The 22,642-nt window shown below is 37.8% G+C and overlaps 1 protein-coding gene across 7 annotated transcripts in view; it reads right to left on the bottom strand.

Moving 5' to 3' along the window:
* FANCC (FA complementation group C) overlaps window positions 1–22,642 on the bottom strand; it is a 65,468-nt gene that overhangs the window by 38,882 nt on the left and 3,944 nt on the right. For 6 of the 7 annotated variants that reach the window (XM_027653275.1, XM_027653278.1, XM_027653280.1 and 3 more), the window contains 3 exons: window positions 17,089–17,262; window positions 15,418–15,505; window positions 9,710–9,804 (listed from right to left, as the gene is read on the bottom strand). In XM_027653275.1, coding sequence (XP_027509076.1) covers window positions 9,710–9,804; window positions 15,418–15,505; window positions 17,089–17,253 — 348 coding nt within the window. In that variant the 5' untranslated portion in view covers window positions 17,254–17,262. The remainder of the gene's footprint in view (window positions 1–9,709; window positions 9,805–15,417; window positions 15,506–17,088; window positions 17,263–22,642) is intronic. The other variant, XM_027653281.1, reaches the window with a different exon arrangement.

The following is a 22,642-nucleotide window of genomic DNA, read 5'->3' as shown; positions in this document are numbered from 1 at the left end:
CAACAATAGTAAAAACAAGCAAAAAAATGTTATTTTATGACAGTCACACTCTCCATTAATGTAATTCCTTTTCTTCTGAAGTTCAAAGTTACTTAATCACTTTCTGAGACTCACTCTTGTGGTTTTAGGGATCTTATGGCTTTTTTGACATGTGCTGGCATGAAGACATTTATTCTATCAGAAGGGCATTCAAGGAAAAGGGAATGTTTTGCAAAAAGAGCATGTTGTATCAAAAAGAGCATATCTACCTTGTGGTATATGAGTGACCTCAGAAGGACGGTATACACCCTAATAAATTCAATTCTTACTACAAAGAAGCTGGTAAGGAAGTTAGTAAATGTTTAACAGACAACAGCTCTTCAGGTTGTAAAGAGAAAACCTCCTCTCGCTTCTTGTGAACTTACCTGAATGCAAATTCACATGTGGGAGTCACCCACTGTGAAAGGGCTTCAGTGCCAGCAGTGACAGGCTCTGGTGCTGAGTGTGGATGCCAGAGTGGCTCCTGGATGGTCAGATAGGGGAGTTTCCTTAACATTTGGTGACAGAGGTGGGACTCTTGGCCACCACCTTCAGAGTTGCCCTTCTCTAAACATCCCAGTGCCACCACTGACAGTTCACCAATTCCTCCAGGAGCTGAGGAAACTTCCCAGGGGTTTGTCTGTCTGTGCCCAAAGGCCAGTGGGACAGTGCCTGTGAACAAGGATTCTAAGGAGCTGGGTCTTTCTGGCTTCACTTGGGAACTGCAAACAAGGCTTTTGGTCCTGAGCTCCACTGCACCCACGCCACCCCTAAGTTAGCTCTCAAGTTTGTAAGACTGGGGTTTTCTCAGTCTTTTTTACAAACTGTTTCACAGATTCTAATATTTTCACTTCCCTTATGCAGTCTCTATCTCATCTCATTTTTACATTTTACTTTACACAATACATGTGCACATGGCTTTTGCATACAAGTTTGAAGTAACAGTTCACCGAGATCACACTGGCTGAATTAAAATAAAATTGTTTTAAAACACGAATTAACTCAAAAAGGAAAGTTGTCTTCTCAATTTTCTGGGTTTTAATACCATTGCCTTGGACAAAATGGCACATCTGACTCTTTTGTACATATATGGGCATGGGGTCTTGGCATTTAACATGTTCGATCTGCAGTCAGAATAGTTTTCTAATTTTTGCTAGTTTATGTAATTGATAAACCCCTCCAGAATAAAATGCCCTTCAGATACCTGTTTCACCCTGCTCCTGAGATCTAGTCTAAAAGCGTGCACATGCACCAGGCGTCAAGAGAGGTGAATTAGGAGAGCAAACAGAACTGTACAGTCACTGCCACTGTTACATATTCAAACTTCCTTGTACAACACGGGGAACTGAGAACTACCCAGAAGTTAAGGTGGCACAAAGGCTTCTGATCCTCTATTGCTTAAATAAACAATGGGAAAACTGTACCTATTGTTACACTTACATTCACTGAGGTGTGCTAACCTGTTTATTCAACTTCACACATTAAAAATAAAAATGTTAGAAGAATTTTAAACCTCAGATTGAGAAACAGTATCGTCTATGTCTTCCTCTTGAATCTGGAAACATTTTTAAACTAGCTTTTCCAATTCAGAAAACTAATACACTTATTATTCCGTGACTCACAAGTCAAATAAAACATTCAGGTTTGTTGGATGCCACTTTGTTGGCTTTTCAACTTAAAAATTACATTAAAATCTGCATTTCGCATTCTGTCCACAGGATATGAGCCTATGTGTCATGTAAAATTGGATTAAAATTTTCATGAATGTTGAGAACATTAATAACTGCATAGCATAACAATAAAATTTCTAAAAATACATTAAGTTCCAGTACTTCAAGACTCTAACCAACCAAAAATTTTAAGAACCATCTAAAAACCCTCCAAACATAAACAAAGCAATATCATAAAAGGGATCACTCGTGTGTAATTATCCAGAATCTCCTGTATGTTCACAAAAGCCTCTAGAACAGGGGACCATTAGCAGCAGGAAATATGGCAGACTGCTCTTGTTTGTTTCCATTTTTATGAGACATATTTATTTAATGATTGCTCTTAGTTTTAACTAAGAAAGGAAAACTTCTATAACACAGAACAGCTGAAGACAAAAGCAGAATGCACAACAGCTAATTCCCAATTTTTCTTTTTACCAGCTCCAGAGAATGGCCTGTCCATGCTTACTCTGTAACAGCATTTTTTTATACTCATTAATTTGGTTGCAGAAATCAAGTTCAACTTGGTCCTTCCCTACAGAGTGCACTCATCTTTGTCATCTTCATGATACCTCATCACACCTAAAGGACAGGAACAAGAGGGACCTGGACAAGCTCAAGAAGTGGTTCATGAGGTTCACCAAGACCAAGTGCAAGGTGCTGCTCCTGGGTCAGGGCAACCCCAATATCAATCGAGGCTGGGGATGATCAGATCGAGAGCAGCCCTGCCCAGAAGGACTTGGGGGTGCTGGTGGATGAGGGGCTGGACATGACCCAAAGTGTGCTCCTGCCCCAGAAAGGCCCTTGGATCCTGGGCTGCACCAAGAGCAGGGTGGGCAGCAGGGTGAGGGAGGGATTCTGCCCCTCTGCTCTAGTGAGACCCCACCTACAGGGCTGCATCCAGCTTTGAGTCCTCGGCACAGGACAGCACAGCAAGGACACCAACCTCTGGGAACAAGCCCAGAGGAGAGCCACCAAGTTGATCAGAGGGATGGAGCACCTCTTGTACAACGAAAGGTTAAGAGAACTGGGATTTATCAGCCTTTAAAAGAGAAGGCTTTGGGGTGACCTCACTGCAGCCTGAAGAGAGCATGTAGTGATGCGACAGGAGGGAATGGGTTCAAACTACAAGAGAGGAGGTTTAGATCAGGTATTAGAAAAAAAATCTTTTCTGTGAGGATGGTGAAGCAATAGAACAGGTTGCCCAGAGAAGCTGGGAAGTGTTCAAGGCCAGGTATGGTGGAGCTCTGAGCAACCTGGTCTAGTGAAAGGTTTCCCTGCCCACGGCAGGGTCCTTTCCGACCCAGGTCATTCTATGACTGACAAATTTAACAAATTACAGCCTACCACACAGAACAGCCTTTTTCAGAGAACACATCCCGATGGAACCTGGAAAAGGCTGCAGCGTTACTGCCATCAGTTTGATTCCTGCTCTGGAGGCAGAGGGTGGGAGTGGTGCAGGATCCTGTGGACACAGCGATCCAGATCTCACCACCTCCCATCCCCGGGCGGCACCGGCACCGCTCCCACTGCCCACCGTGCCCATGCACGGAGAAAGGCTGGCTCCCAACAAAGCACCAGGCACAAAACAATGTATCATTTGTTGTACCCGACATCGTGGGGAGAATCTCGTGCCTACAGCAAATAAACTCACGAAACTAGCCGCAGTGAAAATGGTGACAGAGTAAATTAAAGCATCGGAGCAGCAAAACAAGTAATACAGGAGACATACTACAAACATTCGGAATAGACAGATTACTTTGTCCTTAAAAAAGTCAAAGCATGATGATAGATAAATGGGTTATCATGAAACCATGTAATAAGGAAAAACAAAGAACAGGAAATACAAAAAAACCTGTTCAGAATACTACTTGTAATTTTCTAACAGTGAGAGAGGAAGAAGGCTGGAGGAAAGGAATAATTGTTTCTTTTTGCTTTTTTCTAAATCTGTTTGGATAATGAGTTTTTCATTCTAAGCACTTCAGAACCAAGGCTTTCTTAACTGTTCTCATACACTTTCTGATGTAACAGATCCTGAGACACAAAGCCCCTAAGAATTAAAAACCCCATAAATATGAAGAATTAGTCATTATCAAAACAAGGGAAAACACAAGTAGAATTCTTCCACATTCCTAGAAGAATTATGGGCAAGAAAAGACAAAACTCAGTTCAACTGAATGCACTGTGCATAGAGCAAAGAAGACAGTGAAATTAATTTTCCTATCAGTGAGGATTCTGAACTGTTGCCAAAAAATTTCATTAATCTTAAAACAGAATTCTCACTAGTGTGAGCATCATTAGACAACTAAGAATGAAAAAAAAAACAGTGCCACACAACATGGACAGAAGGGAAACTGGCTTCTAATTTCAAGACTACTATTAAAAAAAAAAGTTCATCTTTCCTTAGAGGAATATATATTAGAATGCTGTGAAATGGAAAACTGCGTATATATTAAAATAAAACGAATATATGGGTACCTGTATGTAATATGAAGAATGCCACATACTGGTAAGTAAGAATATACACCACTGTGTATATTTACTGGGTTAGTAAATAGCTATCATAATAGGCAAAAAGGTTGTCATCACTATGTACTATGAAAACCTGTGCCCAGTTTCAAACTTTGCCTCACATGCTCAGTACACCATATTTTAACAAATTTATATAAGCCATATATCCTCCAAAACAGGCTTCTAACCATAAAACAGACACAGAAGAAAATACAGTTGCCTTATTGTAAGGTCTTAAGACCTCATTGCAGCCTACCAATACTTAAAGGTGGCTTACAAGAAAGATGGAGATAGACTTCTTAGCAGGGTCTGTTGCAACAGGACAAGGATTAATGGCTTTTAACTAAAAGGGGGTAGATTTAGACTATATAGAAGTCAGGGTGCACCCTCAGTTCCTTCATGATTCACTGTAAAGCCTCCACGACAGAAATATTGGAAATGCTTGGGTAATTCATTCCAAATAAAAGCCAAAATACATGAAAACAAGCACACAGTCATAGGTTTCAGACTCCTTGGCCTCTTCTTAATTTGACTTTATGGGTTTTTTCTCAGCTATTCTCCACAACTTGCTTGTAGATCCATCAGTGTCTACTGTCTAACTTCTTTATTTTAATAGTTCTTTTTCAATTTGTGTGAGACTTACTCAGAAATAACTAAATACCCTCAGAAAGTCCCAGCAAATCAATGAGCAATTCATTCCTGACAAAGCATAAGTTCATTAAAATCCTAAAATTTTAAGAAATTTAATTTTGCTGAACTCCTGTTTTTAAAGTGTTGTTCTTTTTCTATTCCTGAGTACTGTTGTCTAACTAAAACATATGTCAATGAATTAAACTGTGAAGAATTACAAATATGGAAACACCTGATCAGACAGCTGGATGATCCAAGGTACAAGCCAAGAAGTCCTTGACATCCAAAGAGAAATGAAAAAACACACACAAGTGCAAGTTTATAGGGAGAGGTAACCAGCATTTCAATGCAGGTATATCTGTCCCAAGAAGTAAATCACAAACATTTCCATTCTGAACCATAAATAAGAGATCACCTTTTCAATGTTTATTCATCACAGTCTTGGATATATTGCAACATAGAAAACAAAAGTCTTGAAAAAACCCATTTTGCTGAAAATTCTGGCACAGACTGAGAAGTAGAGGTGAAAGGTCAGTTCTTCATTAACTGAACCAACACAATTAAAATTCTAGTATTAAGTTGATAATAAAAAAAAAGGCAGATCCTCCAGTTCTGTTGAGGAACTTACTGTTACAATAAAATTAAAACCCTCTGAATCAAAATTTTTACATGGATTTGGCATTACACCATGCTTGGCTCAAAATTACCCATAATACACTGGAAAGAGAAAACATGTATAAAATCTAATGAACAACAAAACACACAAGTTGCATTAGGTACTTTTATAAAATAGAACAAAAATAATTTTCATAATTCTAGTGCCATTAAAAATTACTCTTACAAAGAACATCTAACATATAACATGGCCATGCACAGGGCACAGATTCACAAAAGAACTACGCATTTTCAGAAAGGAAAATTTGGTCAAGCTAAAAAAACACCTCTGAAAACATAGGCCAAGCCTTATAGGTTTTCCACCCCTATGTTTAAGCTATTATGTATACACTGTCTTATTCATTTGTATTCCTTTGAGGGAGAGTAAAACACTGAAAAAATGAATCACATATTAAAAAAATAAAGAATATTTTAAAAGAGGGATATTTACTGTTTCTGTTTTACTCCACTTGAAAAGAGATGGACTGTAGCATTCTCACAAGCATGTACAGTCTTCCAAAACAATACAATAAGCGTGGTATTGGGAACGAATTCCCAAGCCAAAACCAACTCATAAACATGGTTTATAAGCTGAGAGCAGAGGAGAAGGTGTGACCAAGTTCATAAAAGTGAAACCTGTTTCAGAAAAGCTCCCTAGTTGCTGCATGGTGATTGCAAGAGCGAAAGGAAGCTGTTCTAGCCCCACCAGACAGAAGTCCTTCTCAGAACCACACTCACTTCACAGCTCCGAAAATCTCTGCTCAGAGAAGGCCTGCTGGAGAAACGAACTAACCTTCTTAAAGACCAGTTTCACCAGGTCATGGTTCTTCTCATCAGGGAGAGGCCTGTGACAGCACATATCTTAACTCCCGATGCTGTGTTTGGTTTCATAACAGTCCTAGGGAACCTGGATCCCAACACTAAAGTTCAGAATCATAAACAAAACAAAAAACATCTACCATTTTAAACAGCACCTAGTCCTAAAACAACTGCAGTCTACACTGCACAATTTCAAGTAATTTATTTTCACATTTTATTCTTTTAAAGGACTAAAGGACATGCATAATCTTGGTTTCTGAAATGTAACGGTAATGCAGTTCAATTGGGTAGCTGCCCTTCTTGTCACTAAAAACAACACAGCTTTTCTATGACAATGGCAAGAAAGTTAAAAAGTAACCTGGCATTAAATACGTGTTTTGCAACTTTGAAAAAGCAATTTAGTAGCTAAAAACAAGAGACTTGAGATCAACCTTCCTATGAGTGACCTTAGTCAAAGATGCACTCAAAGGCCCCAAAATACTCTTCAGGAACTCATGCTTGCCATGACAAAAAGCAAGGTGGAATTTTACACTCAACACACATAGCTGTGACAGCAAAGGAAAGAAAAGATTCAACGCTAACTTGACCAAATAATTTTCCAATCAGACATAACTTTGCATTTTGGGAGGAAAATTTTAAGGTAAGTCACTTTAAACCCCATAACTAGGAAGAAAATTAAAAAGTTTTTTTGTTGTTGTTGTAATAGTAAGGAGACAAATTTCTCTGTCTCCATTACACAGTCCTCCTTACTTTCTACTTGTTTGAGTGAGAGTTTTTGTTGGTTGGTTTTCCATAAAAATCTTTTAAGTAGCATTCAAATTTCAGTGCATTATTTAAAATTTGTTTCTGGACCTCAATTCCCTTTACATCATGAGGACACAAAACCACATTCCTCCCTATTCCCAAGAACTTGTTTCAACTACAAATTTTAGACTTTTGGCCATTTTTTTCCATAGTGTACCACAATGTATTGGGCATCTTCTTTACCAGCAAGTGAATATCCTTGCTGTGAAAAGCTCTTGCCACATTACCAACAAGGCTGAGGTCAGATCAAATCACTGCAGAGACTGGTCATCCATATTGAAACAGCTGATGCTAACTTCAGATTATGGCTTGCATAGCAAATGTGTCTAGATCCCTTTCTGTGACAATCTTCTGAGACACTTACAACAAGGAAAATAAAGCAGTTCAGGAGGAAACAATGTTAAGTGCACATTAGGTGGGTGAATGGACTTACGTCCATTTCATTTTTTAAACATAAATCATCATCACATATGGCAAAAGCAAACCTTCAAGAGTAGCAAAATATTTAACTCAGGTTCTTCTATAAAAAATAAGTGTGATAGTCCCTATATCACAATTGCTGGTGAAGAGAATTACAGTGATGATTATGTAAGGGAAATAAAACCACTTCCTTCAAAAAGCTTTGTGATCATGCCCACTGAGCAGTAAGAAACTGAGAAGAAATTCTAATCACTATAGAAAACAATTTAATATTATCTTTTCTTTTAAACTCAACTGCTGTATTCTTGTGCTGTGCTACACCCACTTGAGGCAACAAGCGAAGTGCTGAATGACAGTAAGACATGTTTGTGCTTTCAACTCCTCCACGCAATCTTTCCTAACTTCTAGGCTAACTCTTCACCCACTGAGTCACAGTGGTTATTACAGTTGATTCAGACACCCAGACGGGGTGGAAAAAATTCTGCAGATTCCAGTAAGGCTTGAATCAAATGCTCAACATGTTTGTTTCAATGCAAGACAGCTTCAGGTGGCAGTGGTGACAAAAGCAGCAGTCCCACCTCCATTTATCCCCAACTGTTTGTTACTGCTTACCTGATTAATTTTTCTTATATCAGCAACACCACTAGTTTAGTTACATTAATCAAATAAGTCAACTGATCTAGATTAAAACAAGTAGTTTGTTCCCTCCTAGAAACAGACTGTCTGGGTACCACTCCCCCTCACCACTTAACATCATTAATGCAGAAAATAAAAAAAAAAAAAGACAAATTTTGCTCTGTCTGATAACTAACTGCATGCTGTTGTGTATGCAGCTCCTATTTCACTATGAAGACTATAACTAACCAGCGAAATTGCATCAGAAAAGGCAGAATTTTTTTTGGAATCACTTTACTTCGGCATTCAAGCATTGCCACACTCTGGATTCCAAGTATATTAATCTCAGTAAAAGCCTCCTGAAAAATGATAAAGACAGGAAGGAAATAAGGGAGATTTTACTTAGTATTAGATTGTTCAGAATTTCATGGCATGGTACAACTCACCAAATGAGTATACACAGGCACCAACGGCATCTAAAAGACTGTGAGAACTTAATTCTCAGTCTATTGCATATAAATCAACAATATTACATGGCTAAATCATCATCATCATCAATTATTTTATTGTCATTTGTACATCTTAGTATTACATGCACACCTAGATAAACTGACATACAAAATAAACTAGTAAGTAAGAAATTAGCTATTTAGAGAAGTCTAGAAGTATCTTCAGCTTTAGCAGACCTGTACATAAATAATGTCCAGGCTGCTACAGTCTCACTAGTTATGAGGACTATAAGATATAAAAAAAATATATTAACAATTCCATTTGTATTTTATACCATATTTTTATATGGATCCATTGAAAATACAAGGACACAAAAGCAACGGCACTGCACCCCCAAATTGCTATTCAGCAATGTAAAGTGCTAAGCATCAATGTGCTGTGAGTTATTTACATGCTGATGTGCTTTGCTAAGTCAGCATGGAAATATATAAAATGTGAACAGATGTGGCATGCAAAACCCTAAATTTGGGATTAGAGTTAAGGATTCATTATTTCTTAAGGCACTAAATATAAATCCACACACAAGCACTGCCCATCCCCTTTCTCTGCCTTTGAAAGAAGTTTGAATACAATTAAATTCTTCACAGGCAGGAGATTAAACAAAAGCAAAAAAGAACAAAATTACAGAGTAAATATAAGCTGCTTTCAAAACAAACTATGGCATTTCTCCAGTTATTTATTTTATCCTAATTGAAAGGTTCTTATTTTTAATAGCAATGCTTGCTTCCCTCCTGATTTGTGATTGCTGCTTACTATTCCCAGGTTCTAGACTTGATGAAACTACTGCTATGAACCATCAAAACTACTCACCGTAAAATGCCACCTCTTTTAAGATTTAAAATGACAAACTAACAGTGACTATGTCATAATTAGACTGATATAGACTTCAACACAGCAAGTATCCAAGTTGTGTCTGAAGCAGTTTCTGAACTGACAGACTGACAGTGTGTCTAGAGATGCAGCACCTTTAAACGATCAGTTTAATCCAAAGCAGTTCTGAGAAGGATTCACTCACTTACACGGATCCAGCTGTTGGCCTTCACCTCCACAGGGTTCTGTGGCTCACTGCTGTACAGACAACACAAGCACCACATCAGAGCCTTCTGGCTTTCATCTGCAGGGAAAAAAGCAAATAAAGATACATTTAGAGGGAAAAGGAAAACCCAAACAAAACACAGACAGAATTACACACAACAATCCCTATTCATCCACAGAACTAAAGCCCTAAATATCAGCCTCAGCTCATACTGCTCCTCTTCTACCAGACGCACACCACACATTTAACGTTATACATTTGTACACCTTGGGTAACCATTTCCTTCAATAGCAGTTTAAAAGGTATCAAAGGGTTCAAAAGCTATACAATAATTAGATGGTCTTAGAAACTTGCAGGACCTAGTAACTCATTTACATAAATAATACCTGAGGCTATCAAGGAACTTTCAATTCAGTATCTAATATCATTATTAATAAACAATAACCTACAGCAGTAAAATAGTTATTACATTGTGTCCAAAGCTTGCACATCTAAAGTATGCTCACTTATGAAAAACTGAGGTTTGTGAAGTATGAAATCATTCACAGCTAGAATGTAAAATACCAAGTTCTCTGTAAAAATATATTGAGAGTCTCCATGTCTCAGGAAAAGCACATTTCTGCAGACAGCACAGTAGGTAAATGCTGATGGGGAAAAAAGTCCTATTATGATTTTCTGTTCAGATTGGGTTTTACTTAATTCTAACCCACTGTTGGAAATGAGTTCTCTTCTTTAAGAATCTACCATAATGAGCAATAGTGTCAGTGCTCAGATGCACAGACTTTACTACAGAGGAGCTGATTATCTGGAGTAAGCAGGTAAGAGCCATTTCACTCAAGATTATTTCCCACAACTTTGTTTTCAATAGGCTTTGGTAGTTTTTCTCTAATATTCTTTGGTAGATACTAAGAGTTTCTACAGTGAATTTAATCCCAGAATGAAACTACATGATTGAAATTAAAATTCTGAAAACTGGATGTAGGATTGTAGCTCTGATATAATACTCAGTAAGCAACACTATGATTGTTAAAAAAAATACAAACAAGTGATACCACATGAGGTTTAGAAACTATATTATGAGACAATTTGATTATCAAGCCCAAGGAATGCTTTCTTTTGTTTTCTGTGTATTTGTTATCCAGGATGTAATAAACAGTATTATTTAGAAGTGCTTTGTTGGGAAAGCCTGAGGAAAAAATAAAAGCTCCATTAAGTAATGCCTGTATTTTCACCAGGTGACCAGAGATGTTAACATTGATTTAAACCAGTATTCCTCAATAAATGTCCAACAAGCCTGTAGGCCATTACTGACCTCCCACTGACTAACATCTCTGCAATATAAATGGTTTCCCAAACATACATTTTAACCAACTACAATTTGGGGTATTCTGACATTATGTGTTTGAGGTTTTTTTTAATAAGGATTTTTACAAGGCTAACAATTTCCTAGGTTGTGTAAGACTGAAGTTAAAGGACATATATTGCATGCTGCTCAGCACAAATTCAAAGTAACCTTATACTTTGATTGCAACTATATTCCAATAGCATTCAGACATCAGCACTAATAGGCAACTTTATCTCCTTCAAAAACATTTCACCCAAACTCTATTATGACATTATAAGGGAGGAAAAATAAGCAAAGAGTGGTTTATTTGTTTAAACAGCTAAATGATAGCCAGTTGCTTCTTGGAAACTGAAGATTTTAAACATTATTAATTACTAGTACTAAAATATGGCCTGATTATAAAGTCTGGCTATTGAGATAATTTTCAATTACATGAATTACACAGAAAGAGACATGGAAAAAGAAATGAAGTTCAAATCTCCTGTCTCCAACAGCATACACACGGTTCAAGTATTCCTTCTTTTGACTCACCTGGTTTATACTGTATGTCTATAGTATGCCAATCAGTCATTTTATTTAAGTTATAGGGCTTTTTTGACTTAGAAAAAATAAAGAAAAGAGGTGAAGAAAATGTATATAACTGCTTGAACAAACTTCTGGACGGGAAGATTTTTTGCTACACATGATGACTTGTTACATACTATAAAGTAAATTGCATGTACTGTTGCCTGTCAGAACTGTAAATCAGTATGACAAAAACAAAAATGATGAAAACAAACCTTAGATAAACAAAGCTGGCACACCTTGCCAGTATGACCATGCACAGATTCAACCAGATAAATTCAAACCTCAACCCGGGTGAGACTGAGTTACCCTGGTGTCATAGCTATGCCAACAGCTTCCAAAAAATAAGGAACTGGAACAGCTCCAAACTTTCCCAGTCAAAATTACTTTTTGACCAAAACTGAGGCAGCCTCCCACAGATCTGTGAGAAGCAGGAAAACAGCCCATAAAATCCTCTTGCTCTGAAAAACCCAGTGACACGCTCTGAGGGCCACCCTCAGGTCCACTGCTTTCTTTTCACAACTGCTCTGGAATGGCGAAGGAAAGATGGGAAGATTAAGAACAATGTATATCTCAAAATAATTACAGCAACTGCAAAAAATAATCAAATCCAAAGACCAAGCACACAGTCACAGAAAACTTACTCGGGCATTTTTTCCTCCCTGTTTTCTAGCAACTGTGATCTCCATGGAAAACATATCATGATATGCACTGAAAACCGTTATCAGGATACAAATTAAGACACTTGATCTTATTATGGCATGAAAGAATGCTGACTATCCAAATAACCAACCAACTAATATGTCCAGAGAAACAAAATTAAAAACTCAGCGGTGGAAATTACAGCCCAAAAGAGGTTACCAGCTATCTACTAGGATAGGTAGGTAATGTATCTCCAACTAAGGGAATAAAACTTTTCTATAGGAAATTTAAGGCGGATTGGAAGTTGTTTTTGTTAAAAAAAACAACAAAAGAAAACAAAACAAAACAAGTAAAACCCAAGAAAATCCAAACAAACAAACAAAAAGGAACTAAAAAATCCCAAACCAACCAACCAACCAAAAGCCTAAACCTTTATGATCAATCAGAGTGCACTTCTTTCCTGCCAATCTCAGAACAAATTTTTTTTAAAAAAGGGAAAAAAAGAAAAAAGATAATGTTTTTCTCACAACATACTGTAGTCTCAATCATCCTGAGATACAGGCAGTTTATAAAAACACTGTCATGAGTGGGGCCAGATGGAAGGAAATAAACTCTAATCTTAGAGCCAGAAATATTATTTTTAGAGCTAGTTGTAAAATTTTATTGAAATATATCAGAAAATGTTGATTAGCTAAAACTGAGCTTCCTGTGGACATGAATGCACCCACAAGCACACTCACACACATACACACAGACACACAGAGCCACCAAGAGAGCCCCCAGCATTTCCAGTGTTAGTCTGGGCTCAAAACCCAAACCAGGAGGGTCCTACTGAGAAGATAATCCCCCAGACCACGGAAATAAACATTGGAATTCCTTACCAAGACTGAATTCCTCATGTATCCCTTGTGGTTTAGGACCACAAGTAGAGCCATGAGATTTTCTGCAGTCGTGCATCCCTCACATCAGCATTCTAAATAGGGCCAATGTGGTCACCTCCTGCTCCAGGAGTGTTTATGAGCAGATTATTTTCCCTCAGAGGCCACGCTTCCTGCACTCAGTGGTCAGCCATGGCAGCTTCCAGCACCAACAGACAGCCATTTAAGGTGACAGGTATTGTGGTTTGGACATGATACAGAAGTGTAAGGTTTTTCCTTCTCTATTTATGAGTATGAAAGACTGACCTGAACAAAATTAGTTCCTTCTACTGCGAGGGTGGCCTGGCCTCAGACACATGCCTGAATGAGCTCTTTATCCAAATGAGAAATTACATGAAACCCACTTGAGAGTCAGCATCTGCTACAGCCAGCACTATCTTAAAGAATATCTTCAGAACTAGTGCCAAACAAAACGAAAAACTGCTGAATCTAAAATGGAGCAGTCCAAAGGGTGCTCAGGTGGCTCTAAGAAGAGGAAGTGGTGGGAATGTGTATGCAGACATCTTCAGGTCTATTATGTCAGAAAATCTCCTTGATTCATCTTTAAGCATGAAAATGAAGTATTCCACTTTTAGCAAGTAAAGTTCTCTGAATTCTTGCTTGCCACTTTGAGACAAAACCAAAAACCCTGTAGTAAAACTCCACTCTCAAGCAAACTTCAGAGGTAACAATCAACTTGCAGAAAAAGTGCTTTTGCAGCTTCAGAAAATGCTGAAGGGACACAAAAAAGAGCAAAGAAGTAGAGGAAACCAAGAACATATTGCTGAGATTGTTGTGAAAAGGAGCCAAAAGCAGACACAGATGGCTTTCAGCTTTGATGAAAAATATAGATGAAGGTATTTTCTATTAAACAACATATTGTCAGCTCAGAAAATTTGATGGTCTAAACACCTGTATATTCCAAACGAAAATTTAGAAGAAAAGCAAACGTGTAATTGCAAACAACAACAGTTACAAACATTCTCAGAAAGTATGATTACAAGGGAAACCTTTCCATTGCAAAAATACATCTATAAAGTACAAAAAGGCTTTTCAAAAAGCACACATTTGCTGGTCTGCAAAAGTGGTCTGTGGACTGTGTTTAGACAGGGGTCTGTCTATGGTCCTTTCCCAAATTTTCCTTTCAGGGGAGAAGTGCTGACATTGCACACACCCACCATGTGTTTTGTGGACAAGTTCCCTCTGCCTGTGCTTGGAGCTGACTGAAGGCAAAGCCAAACCAGCACAGACACTGTGCTTGACTTAATAACACAACATTGGCCTTGCCTGGATTTCCCCAAAAGGAAGCAAAAAGCAGAAGAGACAAAACATGATTTTTTTGTTCTTAATAAGAGCAACAGGCTGATTAAAGGTTATTTTAACGGTCTCACACAGAAGCTCAGAATTAGTTTCTGCTCAAAAGTAGGTCCCAAGTGATTTATCAAAATATCAACATCTCAATTCCTGGAAAAGGCACAGAACTGCTGGTGAGGGAGCACAAGGAGTGTCTGCTCCCTCTCAAGAGGTTTCCTGTGCCCAATTTATTTTCTCTTCTATAATCTCACCCACACACATGATCACTACCAGTAACAGCATTTTGGTTTTTTCATATGTTTTTTTTCCTGTGCCACCACTTAACTGTTTTAATTTTGACTCTACGTGCATTTTCACTAGTTGAGGATGGAGAGGTAGGGAAAATACACGTTCAGAATAAATTCAATAAAAACAAACTCAATCATAACTTAGGAGAACTTTACACTAATTAGAAAAATGTAAGTAGCAGAAAAGTTAAATCTCCTACATTAGCATATCTAATAGAACATTCTGATACGTAACTGGAAGAGACTTCTGTTGAAAGTAATTTGAAGCATTAGATTTTATACATTTTGAGATCCTAGCAAAATGTAATCAATATAACAAGAAAATAAGACTGGAGATCATGATGCACCTAAACATTCACTGGGTTTAAAACCTACTGGTCCCAAGTCAAGATTCTGTAACTAATCCATGAAAGTCATTAGATCCAAAAGCAAACTTAACAGTTCTCAAAGCTACATATTTTAAATAACATGGCTAGTCTTTTCATCTCAAAATTTTACTTCAGTAAAAAAGAATGTTGTGTTTTATGGAAGAAAATTATAGTCTATAACAAGTCGTATTATGTTAATTTCTCTAGAACTAAGTTTATGGAACTGCTACAGGAATATCATTAGATGTTCTTACCATATCCTATAACAAAAGGATTCCAACAGAGCCTTCCTAAAAGCTGTCCAATTAAAGGGAACTGCTGGATTGCTGCAACTGAACCCTGCTAAAATATAAAAACAGGCAAAAATATAGTAAATATACTGCATGTCAAAAGTAGGTTAGCAGAACTGGTAATGATAGAGATTGTTATAAATTACAATCCCAATGGTTTTACTGTGAAATGGTCTGGAAGCAAAACACCTGCAGGTTTGTAAAAAAAGCAGAACTTCCTGAAATTTGCTATAATGTCATAATTCAAGTAAGTTAAAACTTAACAAAAAAATTTCCTTACCTAATATTTAACTATGGTAGAAAATTAGTTCATTTGCCTCACATCCAGCAACCAGAACAGTATCAGTAACCAAGATCCCATTGTATGAAAAGCCCTATTAACATACATTTTTGTTGATCCTCACTGCTTTAATACAGTCTCATGGTTTCAGAAGAAATTAATACCTACTATGGCACAAAATTAGGTATCTTTCTGTTACTTCTGCTTGCTTTCTTTAAATTAACTTACTTAATGACTAGCCAGTAACAAACTGATACTTAACTTCTAACCAAATAGAAAGCAGCTTCACTATAAAAGTAATAAACAGTGTAGTCTATATATAATCCTGTGTAATCAGTCTTATTTTTCCATTTTTGTAGCTTTACTATCTAATAAATGAAGGCTTTGAAAAATAGTGCTGTGCTGAGATAACATGCATAACATGATAACCATCTCCTGCTACTGCAATAAATTCCTTACATTTGTCTCATGTTTGGGGCTAGGCCCAGACTTTCTGGGGCCATATTCACAAGGTCCATTTCAGGCCAAGCCTCAGATTACTTGAAGTAGCAATGTTCTTTTTTCCCCCTCTTAAGAAAAAGATACATAAATATAGGAAGAAACACCACTCCCCAAAAATCTTTTATTTAAAATTTAAATTCAGTTCAGAAACAAACCCTTCTCTGAAGTCTTCAGATTAGAAGAATATTTAAAAAGGAGTACCTCCATAAGAAGCAAGCTCTATGCCATAATGCAGTATTTCTAAAGCTAATTATACTGAATATATACACTGAAAAAGCCATGCTCAGAAAAATACAGAAACAACTAAACATAGAAACAACTAAATTTACCCTTAAAAAAAGCACTCAAGTGAGTGCAGACAACAATTAAACTACTAAGCAGAATAGGCAGCAGCACATGTCAGTGGTCTGCCCATGCTGCCAGAATTCACTGTTGTGTGCCATAATGCCGGGGTTAATGTGTCACCAGACCCTCTAAGGTTTTAAGGATCAGTTACAGATTTCCATGTTAAGCCCTTTAAATCATCCAATTTATTACCTGACAACCAGAATCAAATTCTTGTTTATTTAAAGAGTTTTGTTAAGAGGGTAGAGCACTGGTTGGGAAATCTCACGTGACATCAACCAATAAAGGAGAAAAAGCTCTTTTCCCAATAAATCAGGGAAACAGGAAGCACACTCCTGTTTGCATTACCTGTGACTGTTTCCCCAATTTGCCCCTCTGATCCAGCAGTACATTAGGTCAATAACACAAACTTCTTTGCTACTTGCAGCTTCCAGTTTTATCAAAACATGGTGCAGATCGTTTTGCAGGGTGTCTTCAAAACAGGTTACTCTTCTTCTAATGTTACTTACCACATCTTTTAAAGTTTCATGAAGCTGATGTAGAAACTCCTGCAGCTGGGGCAAGTGAAGGCACACATCTTTCTGGGATTCCAATGTAGTGGCTTGACCCCATTCAACAGCTTTATCCAACCAATATTCAAAGTTCAGTTTGGGCACTGTAGTGTCCTGGGCCATTACACAATCCTGAGAAAGAGATTATAACTCCACATTAGGCAGCAATAAACATTGTCTTCAAACCAAGAATGAAACTGTGAAGAAGGATTTCTGCTAACTTGTTTTGTGTTCGCAGTGAAAGCGGGTGTAGGGGGTGTCTGTGCTCACATCTCATGAGGCTGGCAATTTTATCTGTAGTATAAAGAGGGTCAACTAATAATCCCATTATGACAAAATGGCAAAAGGGGGCACAGTAGTCAATAAATTAGCTCAGAATGTACCACCCAGATGCGTCTTAGACTTTTCTTATCTCAATTTGTCATCATCAATATCTCACACAGAAAATATTAGAACAATGTGAGTGTGCATTTGTTTAGAATGCTATGCATGATGAAAAACTGAAAATGTCTGTTCCAAGATAAATTAAAGCATTAAGACACAATCAAAAGAAAAGGGATTAGAAGCCCTTTGCTCATTGTAATTTCTATATTTCTAATTTATCATTTGCTTTAAGTGCAAAAAGAGTATTCTCCTTAAAGAAAACTAATAAATTAAATATTTCAGCTCTGTTGTTGTTTGTACTACCATACAAAGGAGAAAGAAAGAATACAACCATATGCAGCTTTACATATAACTCAATACTGAATAAAAGCTTTATCATATATGATCTATACCCAATGGCACATTTCACTGTAAAAAAATGGGTCTTTGAGAGATAAGCATTATCACTAAGCCAGAATGTTAAAATCTAACCAAACGATACCAGGAAAAGATACCAAAAAAGAAAACAGCCCATTCTTTTTTCTGCTTTATTATTATATTTTTCATTGACAGAAGAACAGAGAATAGCACAGCAGGCACTGCAACAACTTTTAAATGCTTCTGAAAGAAACACTTCTTAGGCTGAAAGAGCAAATGAGCTCCTCAAATCAATGGCAAATGAGGTATTCAATTATTGTTCTTTCTGTCAAAACTGTAAAGACAACTGTCAATTAACATGACTGTGGTGGCACTTCTAGAAAAGAATTGTTGCCCACCTGGAAACAAATTCAGACACTCATAGATGCCACAGAAATCAGTGAATGTGTATCTTTGTAAGCTACAAATCAAAAAAATAAGCCAGAACCTCCACAGCAGCCCTGCAAACCAAGCTTGCTTTATGCAGCTAGCCCTTACAGTCACAGCACCTGTACAGCACGAGAACCTGAGCCAGATAAAAATCTGAAGATCATTAATAAACTTGATTAATTTCTATAAGTAATACATAAATAAATACCCCATAGTGAATTACAGCTATTATTTGAGTTTGAATCCCATCCAGCAAAAAAAAACCCAAACAACTGAGGTAAAGCTGTTGGATTGCTAGAGTACAATGCATATTTGCCCTAATATGCTTACTTGTACAAAGCCAAGTAAGCAAAGCCACTGCTTTTATGTTCTTTATTACACTCTCATTTCTATGTGCAACTGTTGCTGTCAGCAGAGTTCTTAAGGGATCTATGCAGAGCCAAGATCTTCCTGGTCTTCTGTGAGTACCAAAACAGGCCATGAGAGCCTTCATCACCACAGCTGACTGAAGGGACACAGATCACAGCAGCAATCAGCCATCAAACACAGTTATCATCACAGGGACATAAGAAAGACTTTCAGAACAAATTAAAGCCAGCAAATGAACTTACACATGTGAGTAAATTAATGAGCCTATCTGATCTTCCCAGATAAGATTAATCCTCCCAAATAACTGAAAAACCAGTCCCCTAACAAAACGGCTCCTAAAACTTTTAGGAAAGGAGAAAAGAAGGAAAATCAAAATAAACAAAAAAGAGGAACCACAAACACTCAAGCATTTTGGGACCAGTCAGAAGTTGATTGTGTATTAACAGAGGATCCGAGGTAAGCAAAGCAAGCAGGTTAATCTGATACACTAAGTACCCATTACTACTATTCCAGGATGTAGAATGGCAGAGCCATCACAACGTGTTGTTTTCCAGAAGTCTGAAAGCCCAGCTCCACAGTAAGAGAGGTGTTTTATCTCCCTTCTTAATTACAGCTAAATAAACTGGATTGCTGGTCTGGTGAGACTCCTTATTAATTCCTCAGCCTGTCCAGAGCCATTGGCATATAAAAAAGACTGAGTTGCACATTTTTCTTCTTTATCTACTACTACTAAAAAAAGGCAAAAATGAGAACATCAGCACAAACCACGAGTGAAAAGAAACGTAAGAAGTGTATCTATTCCATACAATGCTAACTGCAAGTGTGCACTTTTTACTGTTTCTGATAGCTAATTCCCTTAAGAGATCATCTGTCCTGAGTGTCTTGGATACAAGCAAAGTACTCTCCCATCAACAGACGTGCACTGGTCACAAAGGAAACAAACCAGTTCTACATTCAGTGCTATTCAAAATCTCCACCCAAAATACAGTGCATTTTCCACAGCTGTCTTGTATGAAAGCACTGGCAAAGGAGAAAGCACCAAAAAACCTTCCAACTATACACTCAAGAGTTCAGAACCTATCCTGGTTCTGAACCAGGACAGTTTCCTGGACTTGTTTCTTTCACGAAAGCAAAACACAGTTCTGTTTCTAAAACAGAGTTTAAAAATTTTAGCTGCAGTCCAGTGTTCAATTCATGGACACATTCATGGGCAAAAATGGAGGAGTTTTATGTCCATTTCTAAAGCAGATTAAAGGACACATAAATATATTTTTGTCTGCAATCTATTTTCTGAAACTGCTCAAAATTCTAATATATCAGCAATAAGGAACATGTGATCCCTATGATTAAGAGAGCAGGTAATTTGCAGTGCATATTTGGAATAAACTGTGGTCTGTATACTTGAAAAAAAAGGGAAATAAACCATTTAGAGTGACACATGTAAAAATCTTTATTTGCATTCTCTTTTGGGGGAGCAGGTAAGGTTGTGCACTTTTGTAAAGTTTTAGACAAGAACTACTTTTGTCAATTCAATGGTAGCAGAATCCCTTACAGCAACTATTAGGAACTGAATATATGTTTTCAAAAATTATAATCTCTTTGGAATATCATCAATTCACATTCTTATAAAATTATCCTGAAATCAGCAGAAGAATAAATTAAAGTGACACTTTTAGGAATGGCTGTATTATTTTTATCGGCCATTGGCACTCGTTTAGCATTTAGTATGTGCTTCAATTCATCCTTGATCAAGAATGTGATTCGTTTAATATGCACTAATATTTTCTGCATCACAACACTAATTGCACAGTAAAATAAAATCAGAAAAAATAATTATCACAAGCACCTGCTCCATTTGCAATAGCAAATTGAAACAAAGTGCATGTAAATATAACTCCCTCTGGAAATAAAACCAAAGAACACAGTTTTGCCAAAAGGAATCTGCAAAATCTGGCAAACTAAATAGCTGTCAACCAGAGATGGTTGACGTTATCATTCAATGTTTAGACTAACAATTCTCCTGGAGAAAGTATTAACTCCTCTATTTTGCTCCTCTTTATTTATTTCCTGTATTTACTCTGATAATTAGTATCTTAACAGTTGTCAGAGCTCTATTCTGAATTTTATTACCAGGTCTCGCTGGAAAAAGAGCCCAATTTTCATCTTCAAGGGACTGTGGCAGGTTCCTAAAAGTGCCACTTTCATGGGCAGTGTATGTATTAAACCTCTTGCACGGGGAACATTGCAAACAGCAAAATGATGTTTCCAGCTGCTTTCTGTTGCTCTGCAGACTAGAGAAGACTTGCTGCCCTGAGGAAGCCAGCTTTGCTGGGATTCATACCACATGTCCCTCTCTAGAACGCTCTGTTCCTGCAAAAGGACTGTTCAATCATAATAAAGCCATCTCCTTCCACAGGGCAGTTGGCTCCTGGAACAGGCTCCCCAGGAAGTGGTCAGAGCACTTAGGCTGACAGAGCTCAGGAAGTGTCTGGACAATGCTCTCAGGACTCTTGGGGATGGCCCTGTGCAGGCCCAGGAGATGGACTCAATGATCCTTGAGGGTCCCTTCCAACTGAGAATATTCTGTGATTCCTATTCATCAGGCTATAAGCTTCACGACCCCAAAAATATTATTTATTAGCCTCACTTGATAAAAAGTAACCACACAAAAATAATTCTAAAATTTTCTAGTTCTAATGGCAGGCTTATCTGGCAGCAGCAGATCTTCCTTCTGACTTACCCCATTTCAAGAGGCTGAGAATAAAACCTTCTCTAATGGGAAGAGCAGAAATAATAGCTCAGCACATCCATCTAGCTCCTATCTTTTGCCACAGGAACAGCAAAAGCAGGAATGGTATCACTGAATTTTACAGATGTTATTTGTTACCCTTCCATAATGAATCCTAACAGGACAACAAGGCAATCAACCATCATTTTCATATACAAAATATGCAAGTACCAGCCCACATAATGGATTTTTAGGCACAAATTAAAAATCTCATTGCAAAGCACTGGAAGCCACTCTTGAAAGGAATACACCAAAGAAGTTACTAAGACTGCAACACCACAAGTGGTTTTTTTAAGTTAAATTTAAGGGGAGAAAACAGACAAGGAGGTAAGGTACCTTTACATCTCTGTCAGGAGGTTCTATGTAATTCAGCAAAGCACCAAAACATAACATGTCCTAACTGAGAAGAATTTCAATGTCAGCAGTAGCCAGAGCAAAGCCCAGCAAGGCCCACATAAAGCTGTCCATACCAGTAGACAGGGAATCAGATGGATGTGCAAAATGGAAACTTTTTTCAATCCCAGATTTGCTCAGATGTCCCAGTTAGCACAGTTGAGACCAGTTCATCACTGGATGGGTGTAAGCCAAAACTGTGTATTCTATAGCCTTCCATGCCATTTCCTAGAAACTGTTATCAATGAACCATTTACACCATCTGCACATAGAGCCTGACTCCTCAGGCTATAAACTGGGTGTTAAGAGGCCTGTGAGATAGGAGGGTGCTCCTCTCCTCACACCCATTAAGGAACCCCTCGCCCTGAGGGAGGTACTGAGCATTCCTTCCAGAACTCGAGGATATGTAATCTTGGAGTCTTGGGACCTTTTTAAACACTCATGGGATCCAGAAGAAGACTGCAGATCACTGCTCTCAACCAGACTGCAGACTACCACTTTTCAACCAGACTGCAACCACCACTCTTGACCAGACTGCAACAGCACTCTCAAAAACAGGTTTTCCCCTCTCCTTTTACTTTGGACTCAGGGGGGCCCAAAGAACACCACTCTGTTCATGCCCCAGGGTGCTGGGTTATACATTTGGGTTTTGTGGGTTAAAACCAATTGTTTGTCTGTATAATCGTACTTATTGTATTATTTTATTAAATTGTTACTCTCACTTATAATCTCTCTTTTGAGTTGAGTTCATTTCCCCTGCTGGTTTAAAGGTAAACCAGCAGGGGAAATGAA

Source organism: Corapipo altera, unplaced genomic scaffold (assembly GCF_003945725.1).
Source record: "Corapipo altera isolate COAL_440 unplaced genomic scaffold, ASM394572v1 61305, whole genome shotgun sequence".
NCBI lineage: Eukaryota > Metazoa > Chordata > Aves > Passeriformes > Pipridae > Corapipo > Corapipo altera.
The sequence above is the reverse complement of the archived record's forward strand: the minus strand, read 5'-3'. Positions and strand labels throughout refer to the sequence as shown.